Here is a 15,173-nt window from a genome sequence, read left to right as displayed (position 1 = left end):
GGGAGGGTCCCAAAACCACACTCACAATTTCCCCAGACGGGGGTGGTGCACCGCTCCCAGACTCACAGAATGGAGATAACAGTCTGAGCCTCCCAGACCGAGAGCTGACTGGGGTGGGGAGGAGGGAGGGCCTTGGGAGAGCGGCCACCTGGAGCGAGGCAATCCGGAGCCGAGAGACATCTGGAAACCCAAGGGACCCGGAACAAAAAGGGACGATCTTCCACCCCCCCGTCTGCGGGGAGCAACGAAGCTGATAGTATCTGTCCTTGAGTATTCTGGCAATAACTATAAACATCACTTCTTATCGGCTTTTCTTCTGAGCACAAATCCAAAACACAGCCTCTTGCTAGCTATTATGAAGAAAGTTAACCCTGTCTCTGCTTAACCCAGGACAGAGTTTGATACTGCTAAACCCAGGACAGAGTTTGATACTGCTAAACTAATGTACTTATAAGTATATATATGCTTATATACATTTTTATATATAGATGCATGTATGTGTATACATTTGACAGTCATTGGTGTGCAGACACTTGTGATTTAATTGCACTTTCATTCTAGAGAACACTGTTTGAACAACCTGGTGGTTCATCTGCAATGTACCATTAAACGTAAGTACACATACCCTGGGAATATTTCACACAGAAATCAAATTGTTCAGTCCATAAAGCCCAATGTTAATAGTTGGAACTGAAAGGTTAGGGAATGGACTAAAAAAGCCACACTCGTAATGATATAAACACAGGAAAATCTACAGTTTTCACATTTTCAGAATTAAATATACACTAGAGACGGGTCTATACTGAAAACACATATAAAAAAAAATCCAGAAGGTGTGAGGAAAGAACATGTCTAAATTCAAGTTATAAAGATGCATCTTGATTTCACCTGTAAAACACTAAACTCGTTTCTAGAGTAATAGTATTTTTGAATAGCAGTTTAGATACTACAAAGCCTATTTCTCCAAGAATATTAGCAAGTCTAATAAAACATGCTATATCCTCCTAAAAATCTACAGCTCTTTTTTGTTTGTTTGATTGGTTGAAGGTTTTTTTTTGTTTTGGTTTTTTTTGTTTTTTTTTTTTTTAATTTTAGCTTGTGGAAAACAACTGGCAACTCAGAACAAGGCAACAAGGATTGTAGGTGGAAGCGATGCCAGACAAGAAGCTTGGCCTTGGATAGTTTCAATTCATTTTAATTCCAGACCTGTTTGTGGAGCTTCCCTTGTCAGTGATGAATGGCTGGTGACAGCAGCACACTGTGTATATGGGTAATGTTCATTGCACTCAGAAGCTAAACACATTCTGATACTTCCACAGCATGCAAGTATCCAAATGGCAGGTAGTTGCCAGTAAAGCTGGGTTGAAGTATGACCTGAACCATCAATCAATCCTGTATAGAGCAAAACACACTTTCAAAGAATCACACTGAAATCACTTGGGAGTGGCACTTTTTAGAGGGTTTCTAGATGTTTACTTTAGAATGACATTAATATAAATTCACAAGTGCCTCTTTCTCTCCAGTAACTCCAGGGCATCTTTCCAACTAGCTGAGATGGCCATATGACATCCATACCATGCAATTTCTTTTTTATTTTAATTATGATGAAACACTTGGTTTATGTGCAGATTCACTAAGGAGACATCAGATTATGAATAATTTGTGACACTGATATAAAAAATTAACAATTATCTCCCTGTTTAACTATTGTCTTTTGAACCACCTGTGGGCTCAGCTAAAGGTTCCTGTACTTTCTGGTAAACCCTCAGTCCTTACTTTAAGGCAGAGAAATAATGGAAAACACGGAAACAAAGCAGCAGTTTCTGAACAATGAAGAATTGCACTTTAAATGTATGGTATTAATACTGAGCAATGGCATAATCAATGTCGGCCTCCATTAATTAGTTGAATCTCTGCCCATGGTTTAAAGGATTACATCATACCTCATAAAGGTAGACTCACTATTGCCAGATACTCCTGTATAATACCATAGATTGATCAAGATCTACTGTGCATCATTTGAACGGATCTTGATTACGCGTATTTTTTAGGCAATACTGGATATCATCTAGATATTTGTACCACTCAAAGAAGTGATGCACATTTAAATACTTTGTAAGATTCGCTTCCTTAACATCTTTAACCAAAAAAAAAAAAAAAAAAAAAAGTGCTGTAGAAGACACCTAGAAACTGGAATGGCAAAAAAAGAAACATTACTATTAAAAATTACAGTCGCTCTTTCATTACCAATAGCTAAGTAGCAAGACAGTGGAGACTATGCCCACACATGAATGCTGCCTCATTGCATGACAGGAGCTATACTCCACAAAAAGACACTGAAAAAAGAAGGATCAAGTCCTCTTAGTTTTCACACAATAAATCCACACCTGTCTTGGTACTTCCTTTTCACTTAAATTACCTTTCTATTTCAGTTAAATATCATTTTATCATCTTGACTTTGCTAAAACTTTCTGAAGTGGGAGCCTGCAATTTCACACCTTAATTCTGAATATTTAACTTAAACGCTGCTAGTTCAGAACAAGATAACCTCTTGATGTCAAACCAAAAGATCAGCAGTAAACAATTCAACATCAATCAGGCTGAAAATATATTTTTGAAACAATTAAATAGTTGATTAAAAAATAGCAAATAATTAAGTTCTCTAACTTAATTACAGCCTCAAACCAGCATGTGTAGCTCAGCAAAAAATGCAGATTATATAATATTTTGTTTTAGCATATCTTTTTTGATTTAGACTAAAAAATTAAGAGACCAATTTTCTGAGTCTATGGGCTGCAGCACTTCCAATGACATTTTAACCTATTATTCTTTAGGTATTCAATAATAATTTTCTAACTGGAACTAATATTAATTGCCTAGTGAGCAATCTGCAGTATTCTTCACAGTGTTTAAAAAGCCATAGTAATTTAGTTAATGTATTTTCCTCCTCTGCACTACTCTCTGATTAATTCTTTATAAATAATGCATTATAAGCTTAAAATAACAAATGAACCACATATTTCTACAGTGTGGAAGTTGAAGATAGGATTACTATCACAAAATTGTAAGCACATCGACTACATTCTATTTATTTTGACAAAATGTGCAAATGCTATGAATTACCATGAAGTTGAAGATTACCATGTTTCCTAACATATTTTTCAAAACTTTAATTAATCATTCATAATTGTGAATATTCCTTTCAACTTGCAGAAGGCAATTAAAACCATCTCAATGGAAAGCAGTTCTTGGCTTGTATGACCAATCAGATACGACACAGCCTTCAACAGTAGTTCGAAACATCGATCAAATAGTTATGAATCCTCACTACATGAAGAACACAAAAGACAGTGATATTGCTCTCATGCACCTTCAATATAAAGTGCAATATACAGGTGAGTTGTTATTTTCCCACAAAACAGAATTACTCAGTTATGCAAAACTCTAACTGTGCTAAGCATACAAGAGTGATGGGGTGGCTGTACATTTTTTACAACTTAAGCATTCTGGAGTCAGTCCAGTACTTCCTGGATATCTTGCTCAAGAAGTGGGTTTGAATTAGTGAACATTTTCATATATGACTTCATAAAAACCTGTATACAGGGAAGAAGCTGAAGTTGATTGTTTGTTTCTCACTCATAGATTACATACAACCTATCTGTTTACCAGAAAAAAATCAACAGTTTTTACCAGGAATTAACTGCTCCATTGCTGGCTGGGGTCGTATTACGAACCAAGGTGGGTCATCTGCTTAGAAAATTATGACAGGCATGAAGGCATGAGGGAAATTTTGATCCTGATTCCACAGGGGTTGCTAAGGTTGAATAGTTTAGAGAGGTACTCCTTATACCAAAATTTGAGAACTATCCCCCTCCACTGTTCCTCCTCTAAAGCAAAGTAATAGAGTTATAACATATTAATTAGAAAAAATATACATACCTAAAATCATTAAATTATGAAAAAACCTTATTGCATCCCCTTAGAAGTTATGATGCCTACTTTCCTCAATATGAAATGTGTACATGTTATTTATAGATATTGGCTGGCGGAGGAGGAGGAAGATTAGTCTTTCTGACAATGTGCAAATGATTTTCCCCAGAAGTCAAGAATACTGACTGTTGTGTGAAATATATGTTCTGTTTGTGTAACACATGCTCCAGATTTGGAGTCTCTGTGGAATAATAACCACATCATTTCACTTCCACAGTTCCTTGTATGCATTTGCTTCTCTATTTTCAGAATAAAATTGCATTTAAAATTTTCGGTAGGATTTAGCAATTTTTATAGAAACTTGAAATACTCAATCAAAGTCACACAACTAATAGTGAGGAAACATTGGACAATCCAAGATCCTAAGCCCTTAATTACCCCTTAGATCTCCCCACAGTAAGTTCATAGTAATTGATTTTAGTAAAATTGATTTAATTATGACCAAATTCAGTCCCATTGCACAAATGAAAGACAGGATTCAGTTAATGAGCACCATTTGACCACTGACTGTGTTACAGGGGTATAAGTCTGAATAACACAGTGGTGAGGCAGGGCTTCCTGCTGCTCAGTAGTGTGCTCAGCATGCTGAAACAGGAACAAAACCATCTGTGTTCTGAGCAGGATGTACATATTTATTACAATGGGCAAACATACTTTGTATTTTCATCAGGTCCCACTTCAGATATATTGCAAGAAGCAGAGGTCCCCCTCATTTCAAATGAAAAATGCCAAGAAGAGATGCCAGAATATAGTATTACTAAGAATATGATCTGTGCGGGATATGACACAGGAGGAGTAGATTCCTGTCAGGTAAATACAAGCGACTAATTTCCACTTCTAGTTTATACCACATCTAATTACTGAATAAAATGTTCCCTGATCCTCCAGCCATTAAAACTGGGACAATCACTGTCCACAAATATAACTTCTACTCATGGTATTTTGCCCATTTTATACTTTATCATAATAGAAGTTGAAAAGATTAAAATCTACTTTGTTTTATCTTGACACAAACAACCATGAAGGGAGACAAATATAAGGACTGGAAAATTTCCGCACTAAGCTTCTTATAATAAGTAGTGCTGAGTAATTGCACGAAGGAAAGAGGGACACACTTAGGGAAAAGCAGGGTGCAGAGAAATAAATACCAAATAGATTGAAGTCTCTGAAATGCTTTTAGGGATAGCAATGATGCTTTTTCACAGAATCTGCAGACTCTGGAGACCTTCTGTGAGTGGCTGTCACACTATTTTGGAGAGGCTGCCTTTCTTCATTGGTCTCACATGCTGCTTCCTGGGGATCTAGTTTTTATCCAGTTGAGCTCTGCTTTTAACACGCTGCTCCTCTTCAAGGATGTAGTTGGAGTTGACCGTCACATAATTTTTCTTCCAGCAATATGGAATCTATGGCATGGAGACTGCCTGGTTCTCCTCAAGTCTGATGAGGAGCACTCTCACATAATTGCTCTTGCCTTGCCCTCACAACCTAAGCCTTCATAAGGTCCAGTGACTTTGGTTAGTTTTGTCTAGGAGGAGTGTATGCAAGCCCAATTTCACTTGCCATTCCTTCAGACTCTGTGGCTTTCCTCTTTCCTTTTTGCCCTCTGAACCTCATACTGAAAAAAAGCAGTGTAGCCCCATAGGCTGATATAGAGTAGAAGTGACCATCATTGTGATCAATGACCATTCAAGCATAAGCAAAGACAAACAAGTGAGTCCTGATAGTGCTTCAGCCCTTAGGCTGCTGTCACAGCCTTTGAACTTTGGCAGATGCCCCAGAGTTATGGGCAGAAGTATTTTAATGTCCAAATCCTTGCAGAAGTCTCCCATAAAGCTCCATTCACAGGGTCATGAGAAGACAAAATACTGGTTCAACTAACTCAATGGCAATGAAAAATAGTCATTGTTTTCTTCCTCATCAAAACAAGACACTCACGGCTGATTTATCCCCCACTCAGGCTGTGGGATGAATCAAATTTCATTTTCCACACTCTACTGCAATGCTAGATCTGCTAACCTATTGAGAAGGACATGTGCAAAAAGGACACCTCCTCTTCTGGCAATTGTGCCATCTTTTTCTCTAAATTTGAAATTGCAGAAACTCTGGGGTGACCAAAAATAGAACTGCATTAGGGCTGAGTAGATTAAACTAAAATATAATCCTATGCATTTACCCAGGTTTTGTGAAAGTTGAAGAAAAATAAGTTGAATAAGCAAAAAAAAAAAAAAAAAAAAAAAAATTAAAAAAAATCATTTGAAACCCAGTCCTGTATTGAAAGACTGACAAGAACTTAAGATCACAGCCTTTAAAAAATTTGAAAAAAAGGAAATAGATTATCCCAAGAACATTTCCATGTGAAAAAACTCATATTGATCTCACTTCTGGTGCACGGGACATACAGGGATACAATGCCTGTGATTAAGTACCAACACAAGCAAAGCATCATAAGCAGGCTCTGCTTCAGAGTCGACACTGCTCAATGTTTTTAATTTTTGAATTTCATCTTGCAGGGAGATTCAGGTGGCCCTCTGACATTTGAAGATGGTAATAAGTGGTTTTTGGTTGGTGTAACATCATTTGGCTATGAGTGTGCACTCCCCAAACGACCAGGAGTGTATGTTCGAGTCACCATGTTTGTGGACTGGATCAAAAAAATAATCTATTAGCTCGATACTTTTTAATTATAGAAATAAAACTTAAAGGTTGAAAGTAAGCCATTGTATAATGATGTAAACTGGCATTCCAATCTTACAGTTAGAGAAACAATAAATATTTAAATTTTTAGGAGGAAAATATTAATAATTGAGCACTCCATTACCAATTGAGAGTAATATTTCAAAACAGATGTTGTGCTTTTGTTAATAAATAGTTTAATCATTTTACTTTTTCTTTTATATGAGGCTGTGAGGAAACAGCTTCTTTGAACACCAGTGCATTAAATGCATAATGGAAGGCTTTACAAAGCATGGGCAGTAAAAAAAAAGTTTGCAGACTGCAAATACTTTACTGAAAAAATGGTCTAAATCATTAATTTCAGGCCAAACATTACCTGGTTTTATGTTTTGATGCTGTATTTTTCAATGTGCATTTTCATTTTAAACGATAGTCAACTATTCTCAGTAATCTCACCACATATCAAAATGAAGAATTTGTTATCTGTTTGAACTGGGCTCATGGGGGCTCTTCTGTCTTGTCTATTAAAAAAACCAGTGGAATGAGGTTTATGGATTGTGCACAAAGGCTGATCATGTATCATGCTGCTTTCTAATGAATAAACTGAAAGCAAGCCAAAAGTTCTCTCTTGTGTAATTCGTTTGGAATTAATGGAGTTAAATAAGGATTGAATATAGCTTTTTAGTTTTCTTTTTAGGCAAATGCTTTGGCAATTATTCAAGCAATTAAAGATATGTGCTTGAGTACACTCAAGCACAGACTCACAATACTGCAACTTCCTCTCATAAAAAATTATGTCTTTTGAAAAAAAATCTGTCAAAAACAAGTATCAACTATTCCCGGTGAATAAAAAGTAATGGGGTTCCATTGATATATTACATGCTTTTTCCTTACTGGTGAATTTTAATATTGATTTTGTGCTTTGTATAAAAACTATCATGGTAGGCCCTTAAAGCATTCTGAAGGGGAAAGAATATGAAGAAAAAAAAAGGGTTTTTTTTAATCTTCTTGAGCTCTTTTATGAATACGTTTCCATTAAAATATAATTATCTACTTGTTGAAATGCCTTATATTCAACGGTGTCTTAGTGTAATATGATGCATTTCCTTTATTTCTGTTTTCAGCCTAGTGCAGGAATTTAATATATTTCAAATTCCAAAGTACTGCATGAAAATACAAAATGCATTCTAACTTACTGTGTATGTGTATCTACACATATACACACAGATGTATGATTTTTGTAAGGAGCTCCCACAGTTGGTGCTTAGAAAGCTAAATGCAGATATGACCTGCTCAAAGTACAAGGGTAGCTTACAAACACAGGTTGGCAGTCACAGACAAAAAATATCAAGTCCCAAACTGTTTTCAGGTCTTCATAAGAATTAGGGGACTGGGTCCACACCAAAATATTTAGCTTTATCAATACATCTGTGGCCACAGATGTAATTAAGCCAGAGAAAAGATAAAAGGTGTTTTAGACATCTTTCATATGAAACACACAGTTTCAACATTAAAATGTTAAGGTTGCAAATTCTATCTTGTGGATTAGTTTCTCCTGTTACTTTCCTTCACTTGAAAACAGCCACTGAAACTAAAGTGCATTCTACAATCAGTATAAATTGATTCAGATGAAACAATTACATTAAAATGCTTAATTAAAATGTGACATGATTTCTGCGTTATTTACCATACATCACTATTGTAAATGGTGTTTCAGTCTGTTAATGAAATACAAGAGCCAACTTAAAAATTTGAGTTACTAGATTCAGTTACTAGAAAATGTGCTTCCCAGAAATACAGTAATATACTCCTATATACGTGTGGTTTTTGCTTCTCAAAATGCAAAGCGTAGATGTATTTTGAGGCATACATTAATAAAGCATCCCCTCAGACTAAAAATTTTAATGTTATAAACTCTGGTATAGAAACATATGTAATATAGACTAGTATAATTAAAAATAAACATTTTATTTCAAGTACTTTATGTCTAGATAAAATTAACATAACCTTAGTCAACCACATTCTAGCCTTCATTCAGCATTCATTACTTCATTTGCCTGCATATTAACCTATGGAGAAGCCAGTTGTTACTATGTTAAAATGTAGGGCGAATGGATTATTTTCAGAGTCACAGGTCCAAGATGCTTTGAAATATGTGGTGGAAGCTTGATGCTAACTTACACTAGCTTGCACCCAAAAAAGTTCAAAACATTGAAAAAGGAAACAACAGCTTTCTCTCTCAGGTGCTCCTTGCTTGCAAAAGGCCAATATCACTACGGAAAAAAAAAAAAAAAAAAAAAAAATTATATTACGTGGGGAAAATAGGGGTGGTGGGAATACAAAGTTTTTAAAATGTCAAACTGAAGGACTAGATAAGGTTCACTGTTCATTCTTCAGTTCCTCAGCTCACCTACTTGCTGCCATTTGGAAGAGTTTTAGAAAGGCAGTGAGCAGAAGGGAACATGGTCACTGCGAGGGGACTGTGTAACTGTACATAAAAGCCAACAAGCTTACTCAAAGTGGCTCTAGTTGATGAAACATCACCTGAAACTAGAAATAATTTTCCTTTCCCAGTTCTGTAGAGTTTAATGTGAGTGTGAAGGACAGGGAGAGTTGGTTTTGGGGGTTTTTATTTTTCTTCTCAAACAGCAGTTCTGCTGACACTAATGGACCGTGCCACATAAATACCTGTTGTTTTTTCTGGAAGCCCCAACAAAATCCAAAGGAAATACCAGCATAAAGTCTAACTTCTAGGTATTCTCTACAAGTGTGAAACACACCTATCTTTCTTCCTTTCCTCTTTTACCCTTACTCCTATCTCCCTTTTGTGTGTGGAAATAAGGGAAACAAAGATGACAGGATTTGTGTGTGTATAGCATTTTTATGTTTTGCGTGGAATAGAATCGTCAAATAAAAGGCGGAAGTCATAAGACTACAAGTTTTATCCGCGCACTGTTTGCAGTCTTCTACAGAGGATTCTTAAGATTGTTTAGATTTTACCTGATACCTAGGAACATCCTAAGCAAAGGAAATACACAGAAGGAAACTATTTCCTTCCCCTAACGGGTGATATGATATGAAAATATTTTGTCCCCATAATAATTATTTCCTATTTACATATAGAATCTGAGTTCATTATAATAAAAGCATTGTATGCCACTTTCCATTCTTCCTTCACACAGAGTTTAAGGCTGGTCCATGCTGGTAATTGCCCAGAAATCACCTTCACCCTGTAAGAAAGACATCTGAAGGTATTTACATTCTTCTAATTGCTGCATGGAAATGACTTCTGTCACTTCTGCCGCATTAATCAGAATACCAGTTGCTACACCTTTACCTGTCCTTTGGAAGCACCAAGTATCAAAAAATCGTTTTATGTAAGTCTTCACTCTCCCTCCTTCCCTGTTTTCTTTGGGGAGTTAATCCTTCGAGACCACAAAAAACAAAAACAAAAACAAAAAAAAAAAGTTTTTTACTGCAGCTGTTCCCAAGAAAGAGGAATCTCTTGCCCTCAGTTAAGCAATACATAAGTCAGGAGAAAAACAATTCTGGCCTTGGTGATCATATAGGATCACATAGTATTTTCTCTCTATAATCACTACAAAGGAAACTGAAGTAAGGGATGGTGCAAAGAATGAAGTTGTGAATAACTGGAAAAACTACAGAATACTGTAAGTAGGAATAGCAAAACTTAACCTGAACTTCTTCAAAGAGGAAGCAAAAACATGGCACAACAGCGACTTTAAGATGCTTCCAAAAGTGCTTTAGCAACAGCACTGCACAATTAGTATTAGTGGTATTGAACTTCAAATGTTTTTTTTTTCCTTTACTCTGAAAAATTGATACACATTTGTCTCTGAAGTTCAAAACTGTGGTCAACATCAGCTAGCACAATGTAGCCAACCCAAACAGTAATATGCTTTTGCTTCTGTCTGGCTCTACACAACTTTCACCCAGCAGTAGTTTTGCATCTGTGTGAATGGAAAGCCAGCTAGCTTGAATTCATGCTCCAGAATTCTCGCTGAAACTGCAGCAAAACCCCTTAACTATCTGCTACAGCACCAGACTGTCACCAACAAATCAGCCAAAGTGCTATTGCTATACCCCAAGATCTACTCCGAATGACTGGTAAAGCCATTCTTATGGCACAGAATGCTCTTAAGGAACCAAAGAGAATGGACATTAATGATGTTAATAATAATGCTAAAAGACAACTTTAAGTGCATCAAGGTTACCTCTAAATCTGTCTATCAATTAACACAATTAACGCTTTTCTAGCTAATAGTCTAAGTAATCTTGGGATCAATCTATTAGTTCTACTTCCAAGAAAAGCCTTTTGTCTTCTCTTTGATCCAACATTACATTATTCCTAACAAACTGTTAGCCATATTTAAATAACCTTTAATGTCTTTTTACATAGATTTACTGAAACAGGTAATTTTAATCTTAAACTCTTGCCCATTGTGGTATTATTTTATCCTCAGAAAAAGTGAAAAATATTTTACCTAAATAGCAACTAACGGCTGCCTTCAAAGGACACCTCATTAATGATGTATCACTTGCCAAGTGATTTATAATGAACTTAGACCAATATGTCAACAAGTCATGGTCATTCCCTGCTAAAGTGAATTAATTATACGACATCAAATGACTTTCATGAATCCTTGAATTTTTCCACATCAGATGGCACATCACAACATGGTGGCTATCTCTGCTAGTGACCATGTTAATAAGTAATAAAATAATTTTTGTACCTGAGGATCAAACACTGTGTTAAGTGTGCAAATAAATACTAAACAAATATTTTGTATCAAACATTTATGCAAAGATAAATAATTGTTACATTGTAAAATTGTCAGTTCCATTTACAGTACATCAACTACAGTACAATGCATGGGAGACTAACGGAAACAAGGAGGGTTTATTTAACTACAAACAATCTTAAAACTGATATACATTGTAGATATTTTCCCATAAAAACTTCAAATGCTCTGTTCATTTCATTGCTCACAACTAGCTGACTTACATCTCTTAGCAAAATAAACACATACCCTTAATTTAGCATGGCATATTTTGTTACTAAATTAATAATCAAACATTATATAAAAGTGATCTGAACATTTGCCTCAAGGGGGAGCTTACAGTTCATTCTTGTAGATCCTCCGCATTTTCAAGCCATTCCAAGCTAATGTTCTTTGACGACATTATAATACAGCCTGACTGCAAAATGTTATTTTTGCTTTGCTTTCAGTCAGTAAATCATTATACCTCCATGCTACTGTCCTTCCTAGGCGTCTTTGAAATCCATAGTGTGGACTGGTTTGGACTGGTTTTTGTTCTTCCTTTACTGAAAAATAAAAATATAAACTATTTTCAGTGCATGTGTGCCTTTGCAGTCCTGATGCAGGTTTGTGATCAGATCTGGGTATTTCACCCCCTATTTGAAGGCCACTTTTTGTTGCTTTGTTTTTCATGGCATAGGTTCCCCATCCACAAAAGAGTCATGCCCACGCTGTGCCAAACACAGCACTGCAGCAGTGGGTCAAGGTAAGCAACTGTTACTAAAGTTACCAGACCACCCTGCTTAGCAGTGCTCCTCCCAAGAACTGAATTGATGTTGCCCATATTTATGTATTTATTTCAGTTCATATCCACCCACACCTGCTCATACAGAGTGCTCTTCTCAGAGATGGGTGTGGGCACTGTTTGACTAGGGTGGTGGGAGGCTAGGCACTTCCCTCGTCTGGGAGGACATTTTGAGGGATGGGAGCGTGCACACCCCTGAGCCCACGTCCAAAGCACTCAGTGTGCAGCCCACCCACCCCAGAGGGCTACCGGAACCCTGCCCATGTGCATTCTGGAACTGCACCCCCATGACCGTGGTACACTAACAGGTGCCAATGTGCACTGGTACACCAGAAAGCCTCTTCCATTCAGGGCTTAACTTAACTTCTAATGAAGTAATGGCTTATGATTTGGACTCCTAGCAATGAATGACTGGTAGAAAGCTTCCTTAGACCTAGTTTTCATTCAAAACTGTCAACAGTAGTTTTCATGTTTGTGCTTTTTTCAATAAAAAAGATAAAACTGGTTCCAAAAGTACTTGCTCTGCAACACTGCAAACACATTCCCTCTAATCTTTACAGGAAGCCCTGAGGTACCCTGTAAGTTGATGCCAGTCTTTCCACATGGGGTAGCATCTCTGCTATGACTGCCACAACACACTACCTTCCCTCACTTAGATGGCAGATGAGAGTGCACTGCAGGCCACTGAAAAGCAAAGGCACTTCATGAGCCACTGCAGCTGTTTTTCAATCAAAATGGTTTAGTCTCTAGCCAGAATATTTCACACTGATTTTTATTTCCATTTAAGCAAAGACCAGAGGAGGAGCAGTAGCCCTACATAATTCTGCAAGTTGGAAACCTGAGAGTCAAGATCCCAACAGCCCTATACATTCAGTTTTACTCCTTTCCTCATGTGTAAACGTAAGCAAGTCTGAGTTGATTTAAAATGTACTTTGAGGGAGCTGGATAGTAGAGCAGTTTTCAGTCCCTCCAGACTTACCTCTGAAGTCCTACAAAGTAATGCATTATGTACCTGAGCCCATTGGAGCAATTTAAAAGACTCCCATTGGTTTCAGTGGACTTTAGATCAGGCCACAAGGCTATAAACAAAGCAATTGCAATGAATTGAGTAGTTTCAGCACTTGTTTCTTTAAGAAACTGATTCATTACTTCCTTCCAGATTAATACAGAAAAATCAGGCATATCTGGTAAATTAATGATGAAATGCTTTGAACGGAGAGTCCTTGCCACACAGCAGGAACAATTTCTAAATACCTTGGATCAGAACTTTAGCTGTATAAAATGAGCTTATCTTCAGCAAACCTATGATGATTTTCAACAGCTATACATCTGTTTCAGGAAATAGGTTTTAGTAAGAAAGTAAGGAAGATACAATAAATCGCTTCAGCATATCACTGGTTTGACAGTGCAATCATAAAAACTGAGAAATATACCAGGTTGGAATTTAAACTTTCTGCAAGGCATTCAGATGATAATGGAGATGGGTCTTTGAAGCAGTTTCTCCTTGCTTCCCTGGAAGAAATGAAAGGGAGAGCATCTAAGCATGAATGAGCTGATCATTTCTATTAGCTACAGGGAAGATGTTTTGATTTGCCTTACTACTACCCTTTAAGAGCCCAACGCCAGGCAAAATTAGTCATGACCTTTCAAGCTAGGCATGTCCTGGTTGGCCATGGATTGTGGCTTTCAGAGGAAAGGTCACCATGTTGTGGAAGCCTAAAAAAGAATGAGAAGTCAGGTTCATTTGGAAAGTTGGGGATCCCTCCTTCCCCAGTAGGACAGAATCCCTTTACAGTGTCTAGATGATCAGTTCAAGTAGTTGCCTCTTTTTTTGATTTGCTTTTTACCCAAGGACTGTGTATTTGTGATGAACCGAAATGATTCACAAGGTAGGTCATATGTGGAAATATAACTGAAAATAGACCGGGAAACATTTTAAAAAACAAAGTTCTGTTTCAACAGATAAAAAAGAAAATACTTCATTTTTGGTGATGCCAGAATATCCTCTTTTGACTTTAATTAGTTTTAAAGAAAATTTGTTTTATGTTCTTTAATTAAAAGCTTTGGTGCAACCCAAAATGAACATTCTGAAAAAAAATCTGTTTTGATTCAAATCCATTTTCTCCCTGATTTTTGTATCATTTAATCTACCAAACTAATCAGCTAACAGAAAAAATACAATCTTCGAAGCTGAATTTCCAATACCTGTCTCATGCAATTATTAAGTCTTGGAAGTTCAGATGAATTACTTCTGGATGAACTGCTATAGCATCAAAGGCCTGATCAAAGCCCACTGAAGTCAACACTACTGTTTCTATTGATTTCAGCGGGCCATGGATCTCTCATTGTTTTCCCAGGAGTATTCAAATGCTGAACCTTTCCGAGGGAAAGAAAGAGCTGCCAGAAAAGGTATGAACATGTATGTCATACTTACCAAGCAATCCAGGTTTGTTGTAATAGGGGTCCCAGAGTTATATTACTTATACAATTGCTATTGTTACACACATGATTCCTTTATTACTATTTTTGCTTTGAGTTTCCAACCTTCTACAGCCCCAACACCGAGGTTTGGATATAAACATTCGTAACAATGAATTTGCCTTCTGTAAGACAGGTTGGAAAATGCACATTTTCCTTTTCTTTATAGGAAAGTGCATAGCATAAAGACATAATCTAGTTCATGATGCAGACCTCATAATAATTTTTTTTTATGTTGACTTGTTTTAATGAGACACATCACTATGGAAGTGCTGCGAATTCATACAGATATAAGTAGATTTGATATTTTGAGTATTTTCTCACTTGATATAAGGTATTTCAGTTATTTGCAGAAAATGCTAAATAAAAAACACAAAGAAAAAAATAAAGACTAAAAGGAGGAATTTTTTTTTTCTAATTTCCTACAACAGTAATGTTATATTCCT

The 15,173-nt window shown here is 36.6% G+C and overlaps 2 protein-coding genes across 2 annotated transcripts in view; one reads left to right on the top strand and one right to left on the bottom strand.

Moving 5' to 3' along the window:
* Positions 1-1,095: 1,095 nt before the first annotated feature.
* Positions 1,096-6,656, top strand: LOC104464618 (enteropeptidase-like; the record flags this gene model as incomplete). Its single annotated transcript, XM_010077381.1, has 5 exons — positions 1,096-1,270; positions 3,214-3,395; positions 3,643-3,738; positions 4,661-4,800; positions 6,501-6,656. Coding segments are annotated over 5 exons (749 nt in total), but the record flags the coding sequence as incomplete, so codon positions are not given.
* A 4,814-nt stretch (positions 6,657-11,470) lies between these two features.
* CHODL (chondrolectin) overlaps positions 11,471-15,173 on the bottom strand; it is a 28,758-nt gene continuing 25,055 nt past the window's right edge. The window contains exon 7 of the mRNA XM_010077380.1: positions 11,471-12,010. Within this exon, the coding sequence (XP_010075682.1) occupies positions 11,926-12,010 (85 nt within the window). The 3' untranslated portion in view covers positions 11,471-11,925. The remainder of the gene's footprint in view (positions 12,011-15,173) is intronic.

This window comes from Pterocles gutturalis, unplaced genomic scaffold (assembly GCF_000699245.1).
Source record: "Pterocles gutturalis isolate BGI_N339 unplaced genomic scaffold, ASM69924v1 scaffold41233, whole genome shotgun sequence".
In the NCBI taxonomy this organism is placed as follows: Eukaryota; Metazoa; Chordata; class Aves; order Pterocliformes; family Pteroclidae; genus Pterocles; species Pterocles gutturalis.
This window is presented reverse-complemented; position numbering and strand designations above follow the sequence as displayed.